The 27,504-nt window shown below is 51.5% G+C and overlaps 3 protein-coding genes across 12 annotated transcripts in view; 1 reads left to right on the top strand and 2 right to left on the bottom strand.

The window, feature by feature from the left end:
- The window catches only part of SCN8A (sodium voltage-gated channel alpha subunit 8), a 221,336-nt gene extending 208,379 nt beyond the window's left edge, over positions 1–12,957 (top strand). For all 8 annotated transcript variants that reach the window (XM_063785628.1, XM_054663320.2, XM_054663321.2 and 5 more), the window contains one exon: positions 6,379–12,957. In XM_063785628.1, the coding sequence (XP_063641698.1) occupies positions 6,379–7,526 (1,148 nt within the window). In that variant the 3' untranslated portion in view covers positions 7,527–12,957. The remainder of the gene's footprint in view (positions 1–6,378) is intronic.
- A 920-nt stretch (positions 12,958–13,877) lies between these two features.
- Positions 13,878–17,909, bottom strand: TMDD1 (transmembrane and death domain 1). The gene has a single exon (XM_054663325.2). It carries the CDS (start codon positions 15,232–15,234, stop codon positions 14,047–14,049), a length of 1,188 nt encoding a protein of 395 aa, XP_054519300.2. The 5' UTR covers positions 15,235–17,909; the 3' UTR covers positions 13,878–14,046.
- Positions 17,910–18,008: 99 nt separating this feature from the next.
- The window catches only part of FIGNL2 (fidgetin like 2), a 30,596-nt gene continuing 21,100 nt past the window's right edge, over positions 18,009–27,504 (bottom strand). For all 3 annotated transcript variants that reach the window (XM_016923359.4, XM_024347841.3, XM_054663317.2), the window contains one exon: positions 18,009–22,537. In XM_016923359.4, coding sequence (XP_016778848.1) covers positions 20,565–22,526 — 1,962 coding nt within the window. In that variant the 5' untranslated portion in view covers positions 22,527–22,537 and the 3' untranslated portion in view covers positions 18,009–20,564. The remainder of the gene's footprint in view (positions 22,538–27,504) is intronic.

Here is a 27,504-nt window from a genome sequence, read left to right as displayed (position 1 = left end):
ATCCCCTGGCACGCAAATGTCTCACCAGTAAGTCCAGTGTGTTTGCTACTTCTCGCTCACTGGGTCCAGTCAGCATAATGTCATCAATGTAATGGACCATCATATCTTGTGGAAGGGAAAAGCGATCAAGATCTCTGCGAGCAAGATTATGACACAAAGCCAGGGAGTTTATATACCCCTGAGGTAGGACAGTAAAGATATATTGCTGGCCTTGCCAGCTGAAGGCAAATTGCTTCTGGTGGACCTTATGGACAGGAATGGAGAAAAAGGCATTTGCCAAATCCGTAGCTGCATATCAGATACCAGGAGATGTGTTAATTTGCTCAAGCAATGAAACCGCATCTGGTACAGCAGCTGCAGTTGGAGTCGTCACCACTTGGTTCAGCTTATGATAATCCACTGTCGTTCTCCAAGATCTATCTGACTTCTGCACAGGCCAAATAGGAAAGTTGAATGGGGATGTGGTGGGAATCACCACCCCTGCATCTTTCAAGTCCTTGATGGTGGCACTAATCTCCACAGTCCCTCCAGGGATGCAGTATTGTTTTTGATTTACTGTTTTTCTAGGTAGAAGCAGCTCTAATGGCTTCCATTTGGCCTTTCCCACCATAATAGGCCTCACACTACCAGTCAGCCAGTATGGGGATTCTGCCAGCTACTAAGTATGTCTGTGTCAATTACACATTCTGGCACTGGGAAAATGACCACAGGATGAATCCGGGACCCACTGTAAGTCAGACCTGAGCTGAAACTTCATTAATTACCTGACCTCCATAAGCCCTTACTCTAACTGGAGGACCACAGTGATGTTTTGGGTCCCCTGGAATCATTGTCAGCTCAGAGCCAGTGTCCAGTGTCCAGTAGTCCCCGAAAGGGGACCAGTTACCCTGGTAAAAGACCGGAGGTCTCCTTGGGGAAGCATGGGAGAAAGATTAGCAGTATAAATTGTCAGTAGTGTAGTGGGGTCCTTTTTCAAAGGGACCAGGCCTCCCTTTTATTCAAGGGGAATATTATTCTGGGTCTGTACACTGGTTCAAGTCTGGAAATTGGTTGAGGGGGCATGATTCTCTATTTTTATAATTCAGATTAGCCTTTTGTCCACTTGACCTGGAAGTTTTCTGCTTACACAAATCAAGAAAGAATGTAGTAGGCTTCCTATCAATTTCACTTCTAGGAACACCATGATTAATTAGCCAATGCCAGAGCTCTACACTAGTCAGACTATTCTGAATGCTGCTTTGCCTCTGCTATCCATTATGGTAGCTACGCCCACCTTGCCTTTGACAGTTGAGTGCCCCCACTCAGCCCCTGCCACCTTGGGATCCAATTATTCCCATTGCATTTAAATTATCCAGTTAAGTGACTGCAGTTCCCACTGTAAGATTTGGCATACAGGGAAGAGCAATCACAGAGCTCTTCAAGGATGCAGGTGCTCCCCTCACAAATCTGTTTTGCAAGCTATTAAGGGTATGTCTTCGGGACCCTACCAGTTGGGATGAGTAGGTCTACGGTGACTAATCCACTCTAGCATTCCAATCTCCCTAAGCCTTTGGATCCCTTCCTCTACATTAAACCAAGGGAGATCAGGCATTTCCAGCTTACTCACAGTGGGCCATCTTTTGATCCACGTTTCAGCTAACCAAGGAAATAAACTATTAGAACCTTTTTAACTCCCCGAACTGCGGTATTAAACACAGAATCCCTGCTTAGTGGGCCCATATCAATAAATTCAACCTGATCCAACTTTATGTTCCTTCCACCATTGTCCTGCAACCTTAATATCCATTCCCATACCTGTTCTCCAGATTTCTGCTTATACAAATTAGAGAACTCCAGCAGGCCAGGCACCATAGCTCATGCTTGTAATCCCAGCACTTTGGGAGGCTGAGAGGGGTGGATCACTTGATGTCAGGAGTTCAAGACCAGCCTGGCCAATATGGTGAAACCCCGTCTCTACTAAAAATACAAAAATTAGCCGGGCATGGTGGCATGCACCTGTAACCCCAGCTACTCCGGAGGCTGAGGCACGAGAATCACTTGAACCCAGGAGGTGGAGGTTGCAGTGAGTGGAGATTGCACCACTGCACTCTAGCCTGGGTGACAGAGCAAGACTCTGTCTCAAAAAAAAAGAAACTCAAGCAGTTCTTTTGGAGTGTAGCTCATCTCATGAGTCACACTCTGAACCTCACTTCTAGAGAGCTGCCATGACTCGAGTCTAGTTACAGGTCTAGAAACAAACAGGGGTGTTGGGGGTGGGTTCAGAAGAGAATCAGCATTGTCTTGCCTCAGGGGAGACCACTGTTGCCTCAAGCATTGCAGGGTTAATCTCAGACAAATGTGGAAAGGCTGGTGGCAGCCTGGGTGGGGGAAGGGATATTGCCACCACTGGGGGTGAGGAGGCTGTTTTCTCTGGCAAAAAAGGCTGTCAGAGTTTACAAGCTCAGTGTCCCCAGCTTCATCAGGGTCCTCCCACACATCCCTATTCCAAGTCGCAGGGTCCCATTCTTTTCCAATCAGTGCCCTCACTTTAACAATAGATACCTAGGGAGGCTACGCATGCACCTTTCCTTGCAGGCCAGCCACTTGCGTGGTAAGAACTTGTGTTGGATTTTCCGCAATTTCAGCCCTTTGTCTACAGGAGATAAGACTCAGGGAAATCTTAGAAGACTCGAGGCTCAGTATGTGCTCTGGAGCTGGGAGTTAGAATCCCTGAGCTCATCCTTTTCTTTCATCACTTTCTCCAGTGAACTTAGGAGAACCAACCAACTTCATTATATTCCTTGGTTCTCCACATATGGTCAAAGGTATTACGTATAGAGTCACTAAACTCCTTGCCTCTCAAGAACGACGAATCAGGAATATCAAATACCACCTATTTTGCTTAACTCTCTAAACAGTTCACACCAGGGACTATCAGTGTTCTCCATACTATCAGAAGTAGAGTCCTTAGCATTTTCGGGTCTAATCAGATTAAGCAGCCAACTCCAGAAACCCCAAAACCAACTAAAGAAATCTATTCTTAAAATTCTGTTCCTCTAGACCCACTCCTGGTACCAAAATCTGTCAGGGTTTTCTAGAGGGACAGAACTAATAGGATAGATGTGATCTCACATGATCACAAGGTGAAGTCCCACAGCAGGCCATCTGCAAGCTGAGGAGCAAGGAAGCCAGTAGTGGCTCAGTCTGAGTCCCAAATCCTCAAAAGTAGGGAAGCTGACAGTGCAGCCTTTGGTCTGTGGCCAAAGGCCCGAGAGCCCCTGTAAAACCACTGCTGTAAGTCCAAGGGTCCAAAAGCCAAAGAACTTGGAGTCTGATGTTCCAGGGCAGGAAGCATCCAGCACGGGAGGAGATGAAGGCCGGAAGACTCAGCAAGTCAGCTTCTTCCACCTTCTTCTGCTTGCTTTTTCTAGCCGAGCTGGCAGCCGATGAGATGGTGCCCACCCACATTGAGGATGGGTCTTCCTCTGCCAGTCCACAGACTCAAATGTTAATCTCCTCTGGCAACACCCAGAAACAATGCTTTGCATCCTTCATTCCAATCAGGTTGACAATATTAACCATCACAAGGAATTGGGGTAAAACTAGCTCTGAAACCACCTACAGTACCCCTTAAATGGTGTTTCTACTGCCTACATTACTGTCTGCCCCATTTCTCTCCCTTTTTCTATGGGGACAAACACACATTCATCCTTCAAAACCTACCTCAGCCATCATCTTCTCTCTGAAGCCCTACTTGCCCACCATATATGGGCTGCAAGTATCACATATACTTGAATATATATTATATAACCTGACTTCTTTGGTCACTGGTTATGATTTAATTGAGAAGCTGAGAAATCATCATGGCTGGGTCCTGGCTAAGGTAGAGATTTTCTTGAAGGCTCAAATATCCCATGGAATTCTAGCTCCTGAAGAGGCTCCAGGAGGTTACTTGACCCGCTCGCTGAACTTACTGCACTTGTCTTTTCCTGAAAAGCTAAGATTCTTCAAAGGGGATTCTATAGCCTTCTGCAGTTAACTGCCCCAGTATTTATGCATTCTTATGATTGAGAAATGTTTCCTTAAATTAAATCCCTCATGTCAGCTGAAGCTCCCATTGTCTTGTTAGTGCCTGGACGGCAAGAGAAGGTACTGAACGAAGAGAACATGTCAGTGCCTTCCCTTCGGTTGTCATTTCCCAGACTTTTCAACTCCTCTTCCTTCCTTCTGTGGCCCCTCATTTGGGTCCCCTCATTGCTCTGTAGCTTTAAAGAACAAGTGGCCTGGTTGAGGTGAATCCCTGGATGAATATAACTAGAAAAAGGCACTCCGATTTGTACACTTTCACCTTCTGCCTTTATATCCTAATGCCTTGGCATCTTTACCTGCTGATACTAGTTTCTTTTCTTTTTCTCTCTCTCTTTTTTTTTTTTTTTTTTTTAAGACAGAGTCTCTGCCTGTCGCCCAGGCTGGGGTGTGATCTCAGCTCACTGCAACCTCTGCCTCCCAGGCTCACGCAATTCTCCTGCCTCAGCCTCCGGAGTAGCTCGGGTTACAGGCATGCGCCACGGCGCCCAGCTAATTTTTGTACCTTTTTTTTTTTTTTTTTTTTTTTGAGATGGAGTCTCACTCTGTCGCCCAGGCTGGAGTGCAGTGGCGTGATCTCAGCTCACTGCAACCTCTGCCTCCCGGGTTCAAGTGATTCTCATGCCTCAGCCTCCTGAATAGCTGGAATTACACTTGGCTAATTTTTTTGTATTTTTAGTAGAGACTGGGTTTTGCCATGTTGGCCAGGCTGGTCTTGAACTCCTAGCCTCAAGTGATCTGCCCACCTCAGCCTCCCAAAGTGCTGGATTACAGGCATGAGCCATTGCACCCAGCCTGATACTGGTTTCTGATTCACGACTTGCAGCACAAAATCTATCAGCTCAGAGTTGAAAGTCACTCCTGAGAGTCCCTTTAGTTTTCTAGGCTAGTTTGGTAGACTAGGGAGGTAGGGCTATGGGAAACCAAAGATGTTTTTTCAGAGCAAAGAAGAAGATACTTTGAAAATTGCTAGCATTAGAGAATAAGTAAGACATCAAAGTTAAAGGATAATGAGGTTATGAGGTGTAGCCAGGACCTCTCATTTATTGTTTGTAGATATGGAAATTTGATTCCATTGTGGAGAGTATCAGTAACATCTTGGAAAATCATATGTGCACAAATCTGGAAAAAAAACCTAATCATTCTTGAGTAGAAAAACAAGTAAATGAGGACCTATTCATAAAAGGGACTACCACTCAATTGTTAGAATGAGTAATCTAAAATTATTTCAACATGAGGGATCAGTCTCACAATTGTAATGTTAAATCTCAAAAACAAGGTAGAGCCCTAAATAGATGGACCTCAGAAGACAAATACAGCCTGGATGTGGCAGTTCACACCTGTAATCCCAGCACTTTGGGAGGTTGAGGAGGGAGGATCGGATTGCTTGAACCCAGGCATTCAAGACCAGCCTGGGCAACATAGCAAGACCCCCATCTCTACAAAATATTTAAAATAAATAAATAAGACAGATACAGTATAATTTCCTAACCATAGTAGGAAATTTTATATATATATATATATATATATGATTCTTACATAGTAAATCTGTAAAGGCACACACTAGAATGATACATACCATCTTCAGCATTGTGGATGCTTCATCTGGGAATGATGAAAGAGGAAGAAAAATTGGTAAAATGCTAGCCTCTATTAAATCTGTGTTCCATTCCAGTTACTCAGGAGGTCTGAGGCAGGAGGATCACTTGAGCCCAGGAGTTCAAGACCAGCCTGGGCAACATAGCAAGACCCCATCTCAAAACAAAAAACAACAACATCAAAAGACAAATGTGTGTGTTAGTTATGTGTGTTAGGCACATAGGTGTCTATTTTATTGTTTACTTTTCTATATGTTTAAAATGTTACTTTTTTTTTTTGAGACAAGAATCTTGGTCTTTTGCCAAGGCTGGAGTGCAGTGGCACGATCTCGGCTTACTACAACCTCCACCTACCAGGTTCAAGCGATTCTTGTGCCTCTGCCTCCCAAGTAACTGGAATTACAGATGTGCACCACCACGCCCAGCTAATTTTTTATTTTCAGTAGAGACAGGGTTTCACCATGTTGGCCAGGCTGGTCTCCAACTCCTGGCCTCAAGTAATCCACCTGCCTTGGCCTCCCAAAGTCCTGGGATTACAGGCGTGAGCCCCCATGCCCAGCCAAAATGTCACTTTTTGAGAGTTCAGACTGAATAGTAAGGCACTTATTCTGCAAAGCCCTTTGAACCTAAGGGTTCCACAATGCCAGGTAAAAAAAATAAAGAGAAAGGGTGTCTCCAATCTCAATAACATAACTTCTTCTATTCCTCTTCTTAGGAATGTTCCTGGCAGATATAATTGAGAAATACTTTGTTTCCCCAACCCTATTCCGAGTCATCCGATTGGCCCGTATTGGGCGCATCTTGCGTCTGATCAAAGGTGCCAAAGGGATTCGTACCCTGCTCTTTGCCTTAATGATGTCCTTGCCTGCCCTGTTCAACATCGGCCTTCTGCTCTTCCTGGTCATGTTCATCTTCTCCATTTTTGGGATGTCCAATTTTGCATATGTGAAGCACGAGGCTGGTATCGATGACATGTTCAACTTTGAGACATTTGGCAACAGCATGATCTGCCTGTTTCAAATCACAACCTCAGCTGGTTGGGATGGCCTGCTGCTGCCCATCCTAAACCGCCCCCCTGACTGCAGCCTAGATAAGGAACACCCAGGGAGTGGCTTTAAGGGAGATTGTGGGAACCCCTCAGTGGGCATCTTCTTCTTTGTAAGCTACATCATCATCTCTTTCCTAATTGTCGTGAACATGTACATTGCCATCATCCTGGAGAACTTCAGTGTAGCCACAGAGGAAAGTGCAGACCCTCTGAGTGAGGATGACTTTGAGACCTTCTATGAGATCTGGGAGAAGTTCGACCCCGATGCCACCCAGTTCATTGAGTACTGTAAGCTGGCAGACTTTGCAGATGCCTTGGAGCATCCTCTCCGAGTGCCCAAGCCCAATACCATTGAGCTCATCGCTATGGATCTGCCAATGGTGAGCGGGGATCGCATCCACTGCTTGGACATCCTTTTTGCCTTCACCAAGCGGGTCCTGGGAGATAGTGGGGAGTTGGACATCCTGCGGCAGCAGATGGAAGAGCGGTTCGTGGCATCCAATCCTTCCAAAGTGTCTTACGAGCCAATCACAACCACACTGCGTCGCAAGCAGGAGGAGGTATCTGCAGTGGTCCTGCAGCGTGCCTACCGGGGACATTTGGCAAGGCGGGGCTTCATCTGCAAAAAGACAACTTCTAATAAGCTGGAGAATGGAGGCACACACCGGGAGAAAAAAGAGAGCACCCCATCTACAGCCTCCCTCCCGTCCTATGACAGTGTAACTAAACCTGAAAAGGAGAAACAGCAGCGGGCAGAGGAAGGAAGAAGGGAAAGAGCCAAAAGACAAAAAGAGGTCAGAGAATCCAAGTGTTAGAGGAGAACAAAAATTCAATATTATACAGATCTAAGACTCGCAAGTGAAAGATTGTTTACAAACTTCCTGAATATTATCAATGCAGAACAGCTGTGGAGACTCTAACCTGAAGATCTATACCAAACGTCGTCCGCTTACCACGTAACACAGCTGCATCTTGAGCAGTGACCTGCCAAGGGCAAAGGACCCCGCTCCCTAGACTTACAGATTTTCTAATGCTTGGGCAGGTGGTTACTGCATGTTCCACATCAGTCAATGCAACTTAGGACAAAACTAACCAGATACAGAAACAGAAGAGAGGCTGCCGGGACCAGCATATTTCCGTTGCAGCCAAATGGATTTTATTTTTTCATTTTATTGATTCTCAGAAGCAGAAAGCATCACTTTAAAAGTTCGTTTGTTCATGCAAACTATATTTGCATTCTTACATTAGTTAAGCTAAGCAGCAAAAAGAAAACACACACACACACTCACATTTAGCCCATGTCATTTAATTGTCTGTTTCTTTGACATAAAGCGCATCTTCTCCACATGGGCTTCACGTGGTTTGGAGATGGGTGGGGGAAAACAATCAGGTTTCTTCAGGCTGAGGAGGACTTGCTCAGGCCGATTCCAAACATTGTGCTCGTTCAATGCGTAGAAATGATTTGCATGATGGCATGCCGTGATCAGAAGTCATGCATGAGATCCATACACCACAGGACACTACTAATCTAGTCCCTTGCATTGGGTCAGCCTTTGGACAGGACCCAGCCCTGCACCGTTCACTGTATTTGGAGAAAATGGTAAGAGTTCCATACCGGCTACAATTCTTTGAGTTCTTAAAAGTCCTTCATACACCTTCTGGGTAGGGAAACAACCAACTAATTGACTAACACCGCCAACAACAAAAAACAAACCCAATCCAACAAGCAGATGGATCCGTTGCGTGTATATGTTTAACAGACATCTCTAACATACAGCCATTGTTGCACATTTTGCAAGATGAACTATTTAATGCTGCTCTGTGTCCAGTACATGGGGGAGACTTTGATCCCAAATGGCTTGTACTATTTATGTCACTGTAAAACCAAATCCTAGGGCTAAAAAAAAAATTCATTTGTATCTTGCAATATTTATGATGATCGTTTAGCCTTCATACTGGAGAATTGAACTTATTTGGGGTAGAGATAAAAGTGCTTTTCAAAGTAGCACCAGTTATCTCTAGGGGTAATTTGGGGAACTTAAAATGACCTTTCATTGGCAGTTATGGGGTGCTCATTTCATTTCGTATCATGTCCTCTGCATTGTGGCTTTCTCCAGGCATGGGTCGATACCGCGAGGGGTTCAGATATTCTGAACTGACCTCTCTCTTCTGCAGAGGGGTCATCGCATACTCACACACTGCATGGCTCCCCCTGCCTCCATCACATTTCTCCACTGAGCAGGGCTTCCCTTGCCCACAGAGGTGGGTGAGGGTAGCAGCATTGGGGTTACGGCTGTGGTTTCTTTCATTTATTATTAGAATAATAGTCACTGGTGAGACCTGAGGTAGAGATGGAGCCGCCTCTGAACCAAGCCCACTTGGTTTCTTTACTGCACTGGTTTTCATGAGAAAGCAATTTAATATTAATTATTTAGGATGTTCCAGCTTCCCTCAGTGCATTCCCTTGCAGCCAGTTTTGCTATCTGCTTAGCGACCTGCCCATTGTCATTGAAGTGTGGCTTCTGGGGGAGCGTCATATCTTCCATTCCATCTCCTGCTTTAGGAAAGACAGTTTTTAGTCCAGGGGTTTCTCACCTAATGACTGGATTTCAAAGCCAAGATGCTGCAGTTGAATGTGTCAGGAAGTCTATACAAAGAGTGAAAAGAGACTTTAGCATGTGAACCAAATCCAAATAAATTCTTCCTGAACCATACACTAGAGGGGGAAGAAGAACCAACCCATAATCAGACACACCAATCTGCCTTGCAGTAGAAGCACTTTGAAGGTAATTTCACAGTCCACCAGAATAGTTTTGCATAGAACAAACCACAGTAAGTCGGCAAGCAGAGCTTTCTATCTTGTTGGACCACTAGAAACTGTCCAGCTCTCTTAAGCCTGCTTCTGCAGCAGCATCCGTAGAATTTTTGTACTACACCCAATACCAGACTGGGAAGGCCTATCTTTCAGTGACCCTGCTAACTGCTAGGATGAATGTATAGTAACATGTACAGGCTACATTGTAAACAGCACAAAACAGAAGCTGACATGTGTGGTTATTCTTTTTAAGAGAATTATAAATACTGTAATATATAATTTTATTTTATTGGCATGCCTTTTTGTAAATACAAATTATTAACTTATTAAATAGGAAATGGCTTCTGGCTTATGCCATTGTCATGTTTATTTTTATTTTTTATACTTTTCTTTCTTCTTAGAACTTAGATGCTGTCAGCCAATGTACATCCCCAAACCAGACAGACAGACAAAAAATTTTTTATTGCTAATGGTCTTTTCCAAAACAACAAAAAATATATATTTTTGTTCCAATGTGCAATAAATTCTAACCACGTCTATGCAAGATTTGGCTAAACTTAATAATTGTTCTTAGGTCTTGAGATGGGCAACAGAGCTGTAAGATCCCGCCAAGTACACCATGTGCTCATGCTAGTGATGTCATTAAGCTACTAGAGCATAGTGATGAGATTTTTCTGAGATCTAACCGTTTCCCTCCGCTAGCTCCTGACCCCAGCCCAGCAGGCTGTCTCCTCAGTAACACATGGGCCTTGGTATCTGGCACCCATCAGCCAGCCTCATAGGAAAGAAGCCACCTCCGCTGTATTTGAAGTTTCACTTTTAAAAAAAAAATTTTTTCCCACCTTTTTATCCTTCACCCACTGTCCTTCCACCTGCTCACTCACTCACTCTCTCACCCATCCTGCTCCACACTTCTTTGGTAGTAAATGACACCATCACCAGCAGTTTACACCCGCAGTTAACAGGCATTGAACTGAAAGAATCAGTGATGACGTTTTTGTGCATCTTCGCTGAGTGGGTAAGTGGCAACGCTTTGCCAAATATTAACGAAGCCAATCAAAAAGCAGCGCAGCCACAGTATCACTGCACATATATATATAGATATATAAATATAATATAAATATTTATTTTTTGTAGCCAGGTCCTTGGTGCAGTATTTATACTCCACAATCCACCTTTTAAAAAAAGGACAAAAAGCAAAAAGATGTGTGATGCTGTTAATAATTTAAAACGCAGAGCCAAAGCCACCGAGCAGCAGCTGACACGGTTGCTGGTTTGTGTGTGAAAAACATTTCCCCCCTCTTCTTTCCTTAACCTCCCTGTTGCTTAGGATGAGGAGACTCTGTAATTTAAAGCAGAGGACGAGAGGAGGAAGAAACTTCCATGTTAACATGGCCTACTCTCACTCCTTTCTAAACGAGCCACTTTTGGCGTCAGAAGTTGACTGGAGAGAGATAAACAAACTCCCAGTCAAAGCCCCTAAAGCGACAGTGCCCAGAATTCTTTTATTTTTTGCTGCAACCAACGTAAACCTGTAAAAGACCAACAGTGAAGATTAGTGTATTAGTGAATGCATGGAGGCCAATGCTGCCCTAATGAGACGTGATAAAAAGTCCATCACTCCTCTAAGCCAAAAGGAAACAAAATAAAAATGACCCTTTTTACTGTACAAGGGAAGCCTGTCTTGGTGTGTTTGTTGCTTGACTATCCCAATTCTTGAGTCCTGGGAGGGGTCTGGGAATTGGGACCGTAGCACATTTGGGGAAAGGAGGGGAATAGAGGGAAGAGAAATCAAAGGGGCTCTCGCAAAGTTCTGGCTAAGAAGGAGAGATTGGAAGAAAAGCAAGGTCCTGACCCCCCAGATCCCCACTCACCCATTGCACGTGGCATTCCCCACTACTGGCCGGTGCTTAGAGGCCCATAAAACCTCTCTTCACCTAATCCACCTGGCAGAGCCCTCAGAGATGACGTCAGCCAACCCAGCTGGACTGGCCTTACTTCTGCCTTTTTCACCTGTATGTTAAAAAACAAAAACAAAAAAACCCTATCCCTGTGCCCCAAAGCTAGGGCATGTGCGATGCCCAACAGCCTCCACTCTGCAAGCTCATACTGGGCCCTGCCCTCCATCGCCCCAGACAGGCCCACAGACGAGGGCTGGTCTCCTTCACATTTGTGTGGGGGTGGGGGCACGCTTCCTCTTCCTTCTCTCCCTGTCCCCCTTTGGGGACATCCCTCTCTAGGCCTAGGCCATGTCTCCTGGTTCAGGAACACTCTCTCAGGAGGATCTCGAAGTGCCCACTCTAGTCCGCTCCAGTAGCTCCACTCTGGAGCGAGATGGCTGGTAGGTCAGTCCCCATCCTCCTCCCCTCGGCCCCCAGCCTCCAGGCCTGCTGTGGAGGTGAGATCGCCATGGGTCATGACTTTGTGACTTGAGTCCTGGGCATCTTCCGTAATGATGCCTCTTTCTTTTCTCAGATGTTGCCCACAGTTTAGCAAAAAGCTTCGTTCATTTTCAGGTACCCCCCACCCGCTAAAGAATTGGCTGCAACTTGCCAGCCAGGGGGACATCAGGAGAGAAGAGGAAGTCTGGGTTGGGAGGGGCCCAAGTTTTGCAACAGAGTTTCCATTGTTCAGCTCTGTGCTTTCTTGGATTCCCTTTCCAAGATTACCAAGATTTCCTCCATTAAAACTCCTGAGGCACCCCCTGCCCCTGCCCCCCACTGCTGTTTGCTGTACATAGAGGCTAAGTGGGGTGGGGTGGGTGGGTGTGCACATGTGGTATGTGTGTGTGTGTGAAGAATGTACATAGGTAAAGGGGAGTGTGGTCCAGTGGTTCCAGAAAAGGGGCAGAACTGTGTTCTGGCCCTAGCTTGACCGCTGGCTCGCTGTGTGGCCTTGGGCAAGTCACTTAACCTCTCTGTGCCTCAGTTTCCCCATCTGTAAAATGGGGATAATAATACTGACCTACCTCACAGGGGTGTTGTGAGGCTTTAACTAAATGTTTTGTAAAGCGTTTTGAGATACAGAGGCAAAGGCGCTAGGGAAGGGCAAAGTATTATTGGACTTAAGGAAGCTGAAATGGTACCATAAATGCTGCTATTCTGAGAGCCATTTTAAACTGCACTGCTCCAACCACCCCCGCTTCTCATCACCAGGACAGCAGGTCGAGAAAATGTCTTTCCTTTCACTTGCTTCTGGGGTTTGTGATTATTCAAGACAATTTTTTCCCCTTGCTGTATCTCCTCCTTCCCTCACCTCCTCGACTTGTTCCCTGTTCTGTTTATGCGGAAATGGCAGAAATGCTTGAGAAATGAGAATGTGTAAGTGGATTGGAAGTTTATAGTATGAAATTTCAATTTTACTTTGTACTGTACATCTTTTTACTTTAGAATTTGCAATAAAGGGTTACGTCAATCTTGTTTTCAACTCTCCTCTTGGACTGGCCTGTCATTCTGTCATTGCCCTCACACTGAAGCCCAAGGTGGACAAGCACCACCACCTCGCAGGACCCCACTCTGTCCTGTGGCGGGGACAGAAGTCTGCGTAAGGGCTCACCCCGGCTCAGCCCCTTAGCTGGGCAGGCAGTGCCCTAGCCACTCCCAGGTGTATGGGAAAGGTTTGGGACTCCACTCAGCGTGTCAGGAGGCCTTGCCTGGGGGGCGCAGCACCTTGGAGGCGGCGCCCTGCACGTGGGCACACCCCTCTCTAGTGGTGCTGCCTCTGCACACTCCAGCAGAGCCCCAGAGTAGCCCCGAGGGGGAGCTGCACATCTTGCTCTGGTCCCCATCACGTTTTTCAAGCCCCTTATTGCGCACACACCTTTCCTTCGGGAGCTCAGATTTTCAGGTCAGACGGCCGTAGGTTCGAGAACATGACTATGCCACTAACTAGCTGTGGCCGAGTTTCCGCATGTGTGATGGAGACAATACCTTCCTCCTTGAGTTTTGAAGAGTACATCAAATAATGTATGTAACTGGTTAGCGTGAGGCCTGGCACACAGTGCTCAATAAGTGGTAACTCTTCGTGGAAGAATAATTGCAAGATAAGAAGGAATCTGCCTGGCGCGGTGGCTCACGCCTATAATCCCAGCACTCTGGGAGGCCCAGGCAGGCGGATCACTTGAGCCCAGGAGTTGGAGACCAACTTGGCCAACAAGGCGAAACCCCGTCTCTACTAAAAACACAAAAATTAGCGGGGCGTGGCTGTGCACACCTGTAGTCCCAGCTACTCGGCAGGCTGAGGCAGGAGAATCGCTTGAATCCTTGAACCCCGGAGGCGGAGGTTGCAGTGAGCAGAGATCGCACCACTGCCCTCCAGCCTGGGCAACAGAGCGAGGCTCCTTCTTAAAAAAAAAAAAAAAAAAAAAAAAAAAAAAAGCTAAGCTGACAAGAATTGGGCGGTGCACCTGCCACCCTGGGAGCCTGGTACCTGAGCCCCTCTTCCACCGGCAGTCCCACGGGCTTTGCTGCTCCTTTCCAACGGATTAACAAACTCTCTGCTCTTTCGGTATTTCATAACGTTTATAAACCGTCCAAAGCACCACTGCCCCAAGACTGTGCTCCCATTTTACAGCTGAGGGCAAGGGCACTGTGAGGTGAGGGAGAATCTGGCCCATCTGCAGCCCAGGCCCCCGGGGGCGCGCGCCGCTCTTTAGGAAGGAGCGGCTTTGTTTCCCACCAGCCCTGCACTGTGGCGAGCGGGCCGGGGCTGCCGGGCCACGCCCGGTCGCCGTCGCCGCCGCCGCCAGTGATCCACAGCGTGAGCAGGACGAGCAGCGCCCCGGTGCCCAGCGCCCCCACGAAGCCGGTGAGGAGGCCGAGCGCCAGCGGCCCCGCCCAACCCATGGGGCTCCGCTCGTACAGGGGCTGCGGCAGGCGCTCCACGATCAGCTGCAGGGCGTCCCAGTCCGGCGCGGGGACCGCGGCGCGCCGGGGGCGCGGGGCCGGGGCCGGGGCAAAGGGCACGCGGGTGGCGGCGCCGGGCCGCGGCAGGAAGCGCTGCCCGAACTTGCGCAGCTGTAGCGTCGCCTGCTGGTGGAGGTTCTTGCCCAGCTCCCTGGCCACGTCCGGGCGGCCGCTGCGCCGCAGGGCCCGAGCCAGGCGGTCCCAGGACAGGGACGCGGCCTGGGGGGCCAGCCAGGCCGCCAGCGCCTCCCGGCAGCCGTCGGACACCTCTCCAGGTCCGGCTACCCTGCCCGCCGGGTCCTCGGCAGCCTCTCGCCGCCGCCGCCGGCTCGGAGACCCCGACGTGGTGTTGAGCGGCTCAGGCCGCGCCAGCCGGTCTTCAGAAAGCCGGGACAACTCGGCCTCCACGTCGGGCTCGGGCGCCTCCAGGAGCGACCGGAAATGGCCGCACTCCTCCGGGGTCAGCAGCTCGGCCAGACGGACGGCTGCGTGAGGGCCCATAGCGTCCACGGCCCCCGCCGGAGCCAGCGCCCAAACCCAGAGCGCCAGGACCAAGGCGCCCGCCAGAGTTCGCGCCGCCATCCCTGGCGGGAACCAGGGACCGAGGACTGTGCGGGGACGGGGACGGGGACGGGCTCCGCGCCGGCGATGGGGGAGGGGTTCCGAACGCCCGCGGATTGTGGGAGGGAGGAGGCTCCGAACACTCGGGAAGCCTAGTGGACGAGGGGACTGGGGACAAGGGGGCTGCCAACACCCAGCGACGGAGACGGGGACTCCGACATGGCACTTGTTGGAGGGTTTCATGAAACTCAGGAACTGGGGTAAGAGGGCTTGCAACACCCAGGAAGGGGGTTCTCAGCCCCCCAGGAGGCTAGGATTCTGGGCCTTTACATTGTAGCTCCTGCCCTAGGCCTCCTAATAGCCACTAATACCTCAAACTGAACAAGTTACCAACATCTCTTCTAATTCATGTACTCCCTAACCGTTCCCCTTTATGAAAAGCCCTAGACCCCTTGCTCTCCATTAACTTCGATATTCAATCAATTCCTACATTCTCTTTTTTTATTTTCTTTTGTGCAGATAGGGGTCTTGCTGTGTTGCGCAGGCTGGTCTCCAACTCCAGCCTCCGCCTCTGCCACCACCTCCCAAAGTGCTGTGATGACAGGAATGAGCCACCATGCCTGGCCTCAATTCCTAAATTCTCCTCTTGTCTACCAAATACTAAAGTTTAGTATTTATTAAATGAATCCATCATCCCATTCTCCCACTCCAGTGCAAGTCCAGACCCTCCTCCTCTCTTGCTGGTCCTCCAGCCCCCATCCTTGCCCCCCAACACTGGGGCCCTGCCTACCTGCACTTATTCCATTTCCCCCAAGGAAGCTTGGCTCTGGCTCTCCTTCTGATCGCGGCCTGCACTCCTCCTGCTGTCAGGCGCCTTTGGGAAGCCCTCCCTGACTCCGAGTCACACCCCTTAGTGGTGTCCCCATTAGGGACTCCTCCTATCTGCCCCACAGCACACTGCAGCTCGGACTTTTTACTGTCTCCCCCAACTAGACTGCAAGGTCCATACATTGTCCCCATGGCAACTAGGGCATAATAAGTGTTCAGTAAAGATTTGTTGAGTCAATGTGTGAATTTTTTGTTTTTTTAAGAGACAGGGTCTCCTTCTGCTGCCCAGGCTGGTCTCGGAACTCCTGGGCTCAAGGGATCCTCCTGCCTCAGCCTCCCAAAGCGCAAGGATTACAGGCATGAGCCACAAAGCAGGGCCATTGTGTGAATTCTTAACTTGCAAATCAGTCCTGTCCTCGGCCCCCTAAACTCCCACAAAGGCTTCATCATAGAGCCCCAGCTCCTAACAGGGCATGGAAGGCCCTCCATAGTGAGGTCCCCGCTGACTCCTCCAGCCTCACTCCTCCAATTCCTGCCCTCACTATCTTGTAACACAACAAGACTCGTGGCACAGCACGTAAGATGCAGTTTCCAGCCTCCATACTTTGCCCAGCTATCCCCCTCCCCTCCTGGGTAGGAAGTTTTCCTGACACCCCACCAAGACCACCACAAGTCAGGATCTTTTCTGGGCATTGTTTGTTTTGTTTTGTTTTGTATCAGAATCTCCCTCTGTCACCCAAGTTGGAGTGCAGCGGCATGATCTCGGCTCACTGCAACCTCTGTCTCCCAGGTCCAAGTGATTCTCGTGCCTCAACCTCCCAAGTAGCTTGGACTACAGGTGTGCACCACCATGCCCAGCTAATTTTTGTATTTTTAGTAGAGACTAGGTTTCACCATGTTGACCAGGCTGGTCTCAAACTCCTGACCTCAAGTGATCCGTCCACCTTGGCCTCCCAAAGTGCTGGGATTACAGACGTGAGCCACCGCGCCCCCAGCCATTTCTTGGCATTCTTAAGATAACCTGTGCATCCTCCACCAGGGCACTCATCTGGAAATTAGAGGATTTATTCAAGAAACATCTATTCAATGTCTTGTATGTACCAGATAATTGCACTAGGTGTATGAATATAAAGACTACTTTGATGTGGTCCCCCACCCCCAGCAGCTTTATCCAGTTGTATTTTTAAATGATCAATTTCTGAGCTTTTCCCACCTAGACATGGGCTCCAGGAATAGCAGCTGTGCTTGACCCCTTCTGTATCCTCAGTGCCAGGCCCAATGTCTGCACACAGTAAGGTGCAAAATAGAGGAGTGGGGGCAGGTGGGTCTGGACCTCCAAGGGCTGAGAGGCTTGTGGTAATGGACTCTGGGGCAGTGCCTTAGAGCCCCCACCTCCAGGCACACTCACATTTGTGTCCTCTTTGCTTTGCAGGGTCTCCCTGATGCTCACGCTGCCTCCTGTATGTGTGCAGTGAGCCATAGCAGGGAGCCTGGGTGCACTACTCCCCTGTGCTCTTGCGCATGCTCAGCAATCTTGCCTAGAGTATTCAAGGACCTAGGAGCTGTGGGTCCAAATCTCTCACTGACATCTCTACAGAGCTTTTTCAGCAAGTGTTCCTAGGTTGTTCAGTCTCCCAGTTTACGATGAGCTGTCACAGATAGAATTAGGGGACTGATGGATGGGGGGATGGTAGACAAAGGACACCACGTCACCTGAAACATTGGAACTTGGCCATCTCCACACCCCGCCCTCTATCCACTTTATCTCCACTGAGAATGGAATACACGTATAACCCTAGCTCTATTCAATGAAGGCTGCTGCAGGTTCTGGATGGCTCCTCCCTCTCTTCAGCAACCCCCTTCCTCCATGCATTCTTCACTCATTCAACAAACATGTGAGCCCTTCCTTGCCCCCCTATTTTGTGGCTCTGGGGATACAATGAGCCTGCCCCAGTGCTGAATGTCAGAGCTCAGAACGGCAGGAAGGCCCCTTACCCATGGCTTCTTCCCCATAGCCTCAGTGCCCATTCCTGTAGGTACTCACTGTATCACAGTGAGTCACAGGAGTCCTTGCTCCTTGTTACTAAGGGATTAGGAACACCCCGCCCAGGGCACCAGCATACCCAGGTGTCCAGACATCTCCCAGAGGACTCCCACATCCCACTGCCCCCGAGAAATCTTCTGCAAACCACATGTCATCGCTTTAATACTGTGTAATACTTTCTTTTAAAATACAGTCTCTTCTGAGGTAGACAGACCACAACTGCAGAGCATCGTCAGACAGGAGATAAATACGTCCATGTACAACACGCAGCAAAATGAGGTAGAAATGGTTACAGCGGGAGGAGAGGATCCCAGCCCCAGTCTGGGTAGAGGAAGGGGAGAGGCCAGCTCGGAAGTCACCCTCCCCACTCCCTGCCCCTGGATTCTTTGGTATGCCTCCCCCCAACATTACCAGAGCTGGACTGGCCCTTCCCCTACCTGCCCCAGAGCCCATGAGGTAGGTGCCACTAGGCTGGGGGCAGTCTCCTTGTGCAAAGCTCCCCAAGCCTGGGGAACAGGAGGAGCCTAGTAGAGAAAGCGGTGGGGACTCCACCTCCCAGAGCTCCCTGCCTCTTGAAGGGAAGGCTGGGATCCCACCCCAACTTCCCTGACACCCTCCACCCCCCCACCCCCCAATACATACACACCTGAGAGAGAACCCCTCACTCCATGCTCCCTCCGAGGGTCTTTTGCAGCCTGCGGCTGTGACCCGGCAGCCCACTGCTTCTGAGGCACCAAAGCCCTGTGGGAGGCTGGCTCCAAAGAGGGGGCCAGAAAGCAACGGGGGTGGGGGGGAGGGGAACAGAGCAGCCTTCTGGTCAGCACTTCTAGGCCAGCACAGGCCCTGGGTGCCAGGGCCCCTGAAAGGTCCCCCACAGACACCCTTCCAGCCAGAGGGGAGGCAGTAGACTCTAAGAAATGCACGGGCAGGCAAGGAACTGCACAGGAGGCTGAGGTGGGAGAGAGAAAAAGTGGTGGTGGGGGGGCGTGTCCCCTGCTTTGGACTAAGATCAGAGTTGTGATATGGGCTGGGGGTGGTGGGAGCAAACTGCTAAAGCCTCATCAAGGGAAAATTGGTGGGAAGGAGAGAAATATGGTTCTTGGAAGGGTTCCAAGCCTAGTGGAAAGTTCAGGCAGGACTGAGACTAAGCCCCCAAGGTCAGAGAAAACGCCCCTGCCCATCTCCCTCACCCTCTCCCAGCCCTGGAGCTCCAGACCTAGGACTCCGGGGGAATGGCGAAGGCACATTTCCTCACAGAGCCCCCCAAGTGAGGGATGCTCACTCCTCCTCAGAGCCTCCAGCAGAGATGGCTGAGGTCCAGTAGCTGATTTTGTGGCCAGACTGTCTACCCAGATGGAATCCTCCTAGCATAAGTCACTGGGGACCTCTGCCAAGGCAGGGCCAGGGGACATGACCTCTCTGGAGACTTTCTGCTTAGGTCACCTTCCCATTTAGGCCCTCCCACCCTACTTTCTGGGTCTCAGGAAGGAATTGGGCAAGGGCATCCTAACTCTGGATAGCCCTTCACAGAAAACACTCAGCGGAGGGGTTGGGTGGGGCAGGGGGTGGGGAGCAGCAGGAGAGGAATAAGGCCTCCCTTCTCTCAAACCCCACAGCCCACTCCCCACATTCATGCCTAGGCCTCGGCCCTGGGGAGGGAGCCCTTAGGAATACATTCTGCTTCTGACCAGGAATAGCTGGGGTTTCACTGAGGCCTCTGGGTCTTCCTCTCCCCTTCCCCGTAAGTCTCATTTTTTGAGTGTCTGGGAGAATTTGGTCCCCTGGATGGAGTGGGGGGGAGGGGGCAGGTGTGAGGGGCACACAGGAGAGCAGCCAAAGTCTAACATTCTTTCTGAGGTCAGTTTCTTCCTGAGTTGTCAAAAGAAAAAGAAAAACAGCAAATTCTACACATTTTACAAAAATAAGAAGACTAAAATATGAAACAAGCTACATTTCTGGGATCTCCCCTCAAAAACAAACAACAAATTCCCCTTCTTTGGGGACTTTTTTTCCTTGATCCCCCTAGACCCTAGGTTTCAGATGGGTAGAGGGGTAACCCTCCTCCTCAGCCCCTGGGCCTCCAGAGCTCCTGCAAAGGGCCACTGCAGTCCAAATAAGAACAGAAGGCAGGGAAAGGCATTAAAGCTCAGGGACCAAAAGGCCAGGGACGCTGGAGAGCCAGGGATGGAGACAGAAGCACAGAGGGTGAGGGATGGAGAGCTGGGGAGGGAGGGGCAGGAGAGAAACAGGGCCAGCATGGGGTGGGCAGGGGTGTCAGCGACAAAGCAAAAGGGAGAGAAAACCAAGAGAATGCAGAGAATGGGATGGAGAGAGTGAGGGAGAAGGAGGGTGCCATTCAGATAGCGAGGAGACAAAAGCGTTGTGGCAAGAGAGCAGGAGTTCCTAAGGCCCCGGGTGCCAGCCCATGCCGGATCTGCCCGGTCGGCCGGGCGGAGATGGCGAGCTTCCAGTCCACAATAAATAGGAAAAACCTGAGTACACGGCGCATATGGCATCTGCCTGGCAGAAGCATTTTCCTTCCCACGAAAAAAAAAAAAATCCACCGGCAGACCCCTCCTGTCCCCGATCCCACATTCACCACTCCAGCCCCTGCCAGCCGGGTTTAGTCAGTGACATCCCTCCCACGCGGAGGCGGCGGGGACGGAGGGACTGCGGCTCCCGCGGCCTCCCCCGCGCGCCGTCAGTGTCCGGAGCCGTACATTTTGTCCCACTCCACGAACGAGTCCAGTTCCTTGGCAGAGGCCCTAGGGCCCACCTTGGCCAGCGCCGCCTCCAGGTCCTTGTAGGAGAGGGGGCGCTGCAGCCCCGGGAGGCCCGCCCCGGCCGCCGCCTGCTGGCACAGCTGCCCCAGCTCGCCCCCAGAGAAGCCCTGCGTGCCCTGCACCAGCGCCGCCAGTTCCCGCTCACTGAGCGCGCAGCCCTGCTGGGCCAGCGCCCGCTGCAGGATCTGCCCGCGGGCCGGGCTGTCGGGCAGCGCCACGTAGAAGCGGAGAGAGAAGCGCCGGCGGGTCGCCTCGTCCAGAGCCGCGGGCCGCGAGGTGGTGCCCACAACCAGCACGCCGTCAGCCCCCGCGCCGCAGCCCCCGTCCAGGCAGGCCAGGAGCGGCACCTGCAGCGCGCCCCCTGCCGCCGCGCCGTCGTCCCGGGCGGGGAGCAGCGCCTCTAGCTCGCTGATGAGGAGTACGGAGGGTGGGCGGCAGCGCGCGGCCGCGAAGGCGGCCTGGAGGAGGCGCGCGCCCTCGGCGGCGCCCGGCGCAGCCAGGGTCGCGCCGCGCAGGCGCAACAGCGTGGCGCCCAGCTGCGTGGCGAGGCAGCGGCCCAGCAGCGCTTTGCCCGCGCCCCGCGGCCCAAAGAGCAGGACGGTCCGCGGCGGGCGCAGGCTGCCCGGGTAGGCGGGCGGCCTGAGCAGGGGCCACACCAGCTCCTCCTCCAGCGCCGCCTTGAGCGCGCCCTGGCCCGCCACATCCGCCCACTGCACCGGGGGCCCGCAGTCCACCATCTTGCTCGTCACCAGCTCCAGGGCCCCAGGGTCCACGCCTTTGGGAGGCTCCCCCGACGGCACGGCGAACCCCCCACGAGGAGCCGGGGCCCGCTCCGGGAACTTTTCAAAGGGCTCCAGTTGCGGGCCGTAGACGGGGGAGCCCAGGACCTTGAGGGGGACGCCGCCACCGTACTTGCCCGACGCCTCCTCCGCGGCTCCTGGCGGCTTGGCCCGGAACCCGTTGCCCCGACATTCGCCGTTGTCCGCGGCGGGGTAGGAGGCTCCGTCAGCCACGGGGGCCTTGGCGGGCTCGTACGCGTACTTGCGGTAGCGGCCCTCGGGCCCCTCGTCGGCGGCCTTGCGCTTCAGCGACAGCCCGGATTCGGCACCCGGCGCGGCCGTGGGGAAGCCATAGGCGGTGGGCGGTGCCGGCGCGGGCAGGGGCGTGGGCGCGGGCAGGCCCGGGGTCAGGTAGGGGGCCGGGGGTGGGCCTGGGGGCGGCGGGAGCGCGCCATAGCCGGGCTGCGCTGCGTAGCCCCCTGCGGGATAGTTGTACAGCGGCGCTGAGGGCCCGTACCCCGGAGGCGGTGGGGGCTGCAGGAGCGCGGCCGGGGGCGGCGGGGGCAGCGCGGCGCCCGTCTGCGCGCAGTAACCCGGCGCCAGGTACCCCCCGCCGTAGCCGGCCGCGTACTCGGGCGCCGCCGATGGGCCCCCGCACGCATTGCCGGCGTAGAGTGGTTCAGGGAGGTTCCCGGCTAAAACTGGGGAGCCCCCCAGGGCCCCGGAACCGCCGCTACCGCCCGACTTGGTTCCTGGGAGGCCTTCGTGGAGTGAGGCCAAGGGGTAGGGTGGCTCCGGCCCTGGCCAGGGCTCGGGATCCCCTTTGGCGCCGTTGAGGAAGGAGGTGTCGCTGTACCCGCCCAGGGCCGGACGCTCGTAGGGAGAATCCAAGACCCCAGAGTACTTCTCTGCATAGCGCTTTAGGAGGTTGGAGGCAGTGAGGGCTGAGATGTCGTCGTGTGCCCAAGCGTAGTGGCAGCGTTGGCGACCCCCAGGGGGCAACTCCAACTTGTGGGCCGGCGACGGGGTGGTGGAGGAGACGTCCAGGTGCTGCTCTGGCCACTGGTTGAGGGGCTGGGCGTGTTCTGGTGTCCAGTGCATCTTCAACAGAGCTGCGGGCAAGAGACAGGAGGTCTGGTGAGGTCTAGCCACCGAGGACCCAGTGGGCCACTGCTAGCCATAGGCCAGTCCGCCTAGACTGCGGCTTGGACAGGCTGGGCTTCCGGCATCCACCACCTACCGCCCCACTCTCTTGGGGCCCTCCCTCCAGGCACCAAATACACTTCTTATGTCCCACGATTAAAGTTGTCTGAAAATATTTTCCTCAGCGCCCAAAGGGGTCTGGAAATGATGTGGTTGGCCCTAACTTCACCTTGTAGGCAATGGTTATTATTTTTGTCCTGGCCACTCCAGCCATGTCCTTTGCAGGACACGTGATCCTTACTTTCTATGAAGGATCGGACAATGGGCGGGACATCCCAGCCCTCGGAATAGTCAAACTCAAGTGAAGCTCGCTCAGTAAGAGATGTTTGTCACCTACCGTGTGCTGGCCACTACAGAGGCACCAGGGTTATGTAAAGAGTTGTATGAGGCCTGCCCAGAGTCCCTGGCCTAGTGACCCAGAAGTTTGTTATTCCTAAATGCTCTGTTCACCTCAGCCCTTCCTGAGATTCTGAGATTCCAAGGCCCCGTCTGGGCCCGAGGTCAGAGATGCTGGCGTGTGTGGGACTGCCTTATCCATGGGAAACCTCAGTGGCTGACCCAGAGCATTCATTTCCTTCCCACTTGGTTTTGGCTTCTGCCTGATGAAGTCAGAGCACCTGGATTCCAGACCCAGCTGCATGTAATGGCTGTATGCCTGGGGCAGGTGCTGCCACCTGCTTTATTCCCAATAGGTCTCACCACAATACAAAAATATGTAGAATAAATAGGTCATATGCTGGAGAAGACCGGGGAAAGTTAATACACAACAATGCACATCATAGGATGTGGACCACAAATTTGTCTCTGAGCTTCCCAGTAGCCAAATAGGGAGAGGTCATCAGACTCACTGCAAAGTAAAAAAACACCATTACTCAAAGCAAAAGTGTTCCTGTCTTAGAGATCATAGAACTTTTTTTCGTGGTCCTCAGGAAGCAGACCTGTGAGATGTAATAAACAACGTCCTTCTTGCCATCCATGCTGTAAACACAGCGGAGATGTTCCTTGGCTGTTCCTGACACCCCCTTAGCACCTCCCAGCGTGAGCCAAACACTCTGGTAAGGGGATCTGGGGCTTGGGGAATGGTTCTACCCAGGCACAGGGCTCCTGTGGGCCAGCCTGATAAAATATCTCAAAGACTAAGAGGCCCATGGCACACCCAGCAACAGTCGATGCCGATGATGATTTCTCAAAGCTAAACTTTTGATAAGACAAGTTAACAGGTTCACGTATTCTCATAGGTTCAGTATTCTTTCTTCAACGGATTTTTATGGAGCACATTCCAAGTGTTTTGCTAGGCATGGGGAAAGATTGAAAGGTGAATAGGATGGGTCAGTCGGGTGGAGAAGACAGGTAGACAATGGCCTCTGTGAAGTGAGAAAACAGAGGTATGTGCCAAGGGCACTGGGGCTCAGGGCAACTTCCCAAGGAGGTGGTGCCTTTGCTGGACCATGAAAAGTGAGGGATCAAGTCGACCAGACAGGCTAAAGTGAGCAGGGCATCCCAGATCACAAGAACAACACCTTCAAAGGTGCAGGGCACAGTGCCTTCAGAAAGCCAGGGCTGCGCTAGCTCACGTACCATATTCCCTTCCTCAAGGCACTTTACTGCCACCTTCTGGAAAGCTCATAAATCTGGTGTCTGCTGCACTGGAATTGTGAATTGTGCCCTGTTGGAAAGGCTTGTGGACAACTTACATAACCATCCATATACTTCGAGTCCATAGAGAACACCAAGAAATTTTGGGTCACCAGAGCTTTGAAAGTGGGTGTATATAGTCGAAGAGGAAGCTGAAGATAACCCGGTGGCTTCTCAGTTCTCCACAGCTGGCCTTCCTAGCAGCAGCTTGTTGACAGCACCCCACCCCTGTTGATGCTCTCTACTTCAGGTGACTGTGACCTGACATCAGTGGGAGAAGACATTTGAAAATAAAGCTATTTACTCTCATCCCCACTGCCCTAGGGAAGGCATGAGCCATAAAAATGTAGCTTAAAAAGGAAGGTATGTTGAGTTCTTGAGGTTGTCCTGCCCCCATCTGAGAGGTGATGCTGGCCACTGGGCAGGAGGGAGCAGAGTAACAGAGCTGAGTGTGAGGTCCTTGGGGGCAGATATGCAGCCCTCCAGCTCTTGCTGAGCAGGATCTCCAAAGATCAGAGGCATTACCTGGTGTGAAAGAGGGTAATTTCCTGGAACATCAGAAATCACAAATGGTTCTGGCTGCAGAGTCTTAGGAGGTAACATCAAAGTTATTGGCCAGGCTCAGTGGCTCACGCCTGTAATCCCAACACTTTAGGAGGCCGAGGCTGGTGGATCACCTGAGGTCAGAAATTCAAGACCAGCTTGGCCAACATGGTGAAACACCGTCTGTACTAAAAATACAAAAATTAGCTGGGCGTAGTGGCGGGTGCCTGTCATCCCAGCTACTCAGGATGCTGAGGCAGGAGAACCACTTGAACCCGGGTGGCGGAGGTTACAGTGATCCGAGATGGCACCACTGCACTCCAGCCTGGGCGACAAGAGTGAGACTCCATCTCAAAACAAACAAACAAACAAACAAAAGTTACACAAATGCAAGTATTGTGTTACTATCCAGACCACAAATCTGTTTTTTTTTTCTATTTACTATTTTCTGTGCTTTGTTTCCTTACTTAATATGGAAAGAGAGATTTGACCTTGATGATAGCATTTACCCTGAACATATTAAACTGGACAAGCCGGGGAAAAAGAGTGACACCCTACCCACTAAGGGCACAGACACAGTAAATGAAGAAGACTCAGATCTGGACTTGTCCACACACATCTTCCCCACCACCAGCCCCTATGCTCCTAAAGCTGTCAGTGATGTCCCTCATCGCCCAGACTTTTGGGCCAGGCTCCCTCTCACCAGCCCCTGGCCTGGCCTTCAGCAATCCTTACTGAAACCTCCACCCGCCAACGAAGATCCTCTGGCCCTGGCCGTCACTGAGAACTGCTCCACCTTGGCAACTGTGGACTCCAGTAAGCCACCTCCAGTCCTCCACCCCATCCTGCCAGCTTCATACCCACGATGTCTCCTCTACTCCACGGCTCAGACCCTCTCGCCCTTCCAGAGAGGGGACCTTGTCCATGACACTCTTATCTATACCACCTGATCTCTACTCTCAGTCTTCATTTGGCCCTTCATTACCTGGCCCTTCCACTCCAGGTAAATTTCCTCCCATTTTAGCCAGGGCAAAAAATGAAGTCATTGGGCAAAGCTCCCTTACCTCTGGCCCTCTTTTTACCTTTATCTACATCTGTATCCATCTTGCACCCAGAAGGCCTCAGGGTCCATCCACCCCAGTTCTCGGCCCCATCAATTATCCCTCCTAGGTGCCGGGCCCGCCCCCCCCACACAGTTAGCTTGATTAATTCTCATCTTCAAAATGACCTCTCTTGACCCTGGGTTCCCCACTAGCTACCAGCTCATCCCTTTTTCCCTTCTTCCTTCTTTAAGGCATCATTGTCTACATGCAGTGACATGACATCCACTAGAGATCCTTTCAATAATCTAACCAGGGGCCAGGCACAGTGGCTCACGCTTGTAATCCCAGTACTTTGTGAGGCTGAGGCGGGTGGATCACCTGAGATCAGGAGTTCAAGGCCAGCCTAGCCAACGTGGTGAAACCCCTCTGTACTAAAAATACAAAAAAAAAAAAAAAAAAAAAATTAGCCGGGCGTGGTGGCAGGCACCTGTAATCCCAGCTACTTGGGAGGCTGAGGCAGGAGAATATCTTGAACCTGGGAGGTGGAGGTTGCAGTGAGCCAAGATCACGCCATTGCACTCCAGCCTGGGCGATAAGAGCGAAACTCCATCTCAAAAAAAAAAAAAAAATCTAACCGGGAAGCAGGGCACCAGGTCAGCAACTTCTGCTAAACTTAGTTCCATAGCGCTACATTTTCCTTTAACCCCTTCTAAGAGAAAGAACTCAGCTGCCAAAGGACCAGCCCCAACCTAAGGGCGGGAAGAGGGCAGAAGTTTGAGAAGAGTGGGTGAGATTGCCTTACCTGCACACAGGCCCAGAACGATGTCTCACGTGAGTCTGAATACACACCAACATGTATGTGCACACCACCAGGGATGTGTACAGATGTGCGCAGCTGCAGGCACGTGCATATGTTCATGCCTGTGCCTGGCACGCACATGTTTAAAGTGTGATCTCACTTAGATGCTTCCTGACAGACCCAGGCCTGCCAGGCCTTGCCTTCCTCCCCTAGCCCGCTATAGGTGGAAAATGCTGTCTCCCTGCCCCCACCCCCAGGCCAGTTACAGCCCTCTTGCTCTGACACAGAGACCCTGGGCCTGCTGCCAGTTTGCCTCCCACAGGAGCCTCAGGAAGGATCTCCCCAGGACGGGGACCCCATGTCTCCTGTCCAGGTTCACAAGTCACACTCCAATGATCAGTGATGCTGGAGGTGAGGAAAGGCCCTGAGGACATGGGGGAAAGTATAGGCTTTGAATCCCAGAGACCTAATTTGAATCCAGGCCCAAACACACACTGTGTGACCCTGGGCAGGTTGCCTGACCTCAGTGAACCTCAATTTCCCCATTTCTATTTGTATTTTTTTTTTTAAGTAGAGACAGGGTTTTGCCATATTGGCCAGACTGGTCTCAAACTCCTGGCCTCAAGTGATCTGTCTGCGTCAGCCTACCAAAGTGCTGGGATTACAGGCCTGAGCCACTGCACCCAGCCAATTTCTCCATTTGTTAAAGGGCATAACGTATGTCATGCTGAGTGGCAGTGAGGATTTAAAGATAATGTATATAATGGACACAGTCCAGTGTGGGGCACAAATTACAAATTCAGAACCCAAGCAGTGCCCCAACCTTGCTGAGTGACACTAAACAAGTAACTTCTCT

The sequence above is a fragment of the Pan troglodytes genome, chromosome 10 (genome assembly GCF_028858775.2).
Source record: "Pan troglodytes isolate AG18354 chromosome 10, NHGRI_mPanTro3-v2.0_pri, whole genome shotgun sequence".
Taxonomy (NCBI): domain Eukaryota; kingdom Metazoa; phylum Chordata; class Mammalia; order Primates; family Hominidae; genus Pan; species Pan troglodytes.
The sequence above is the reverse complement of the archived record's forward strand: the minus strand, read 5'-3'. Positions and strand labels throughout refer to the sequence as shown.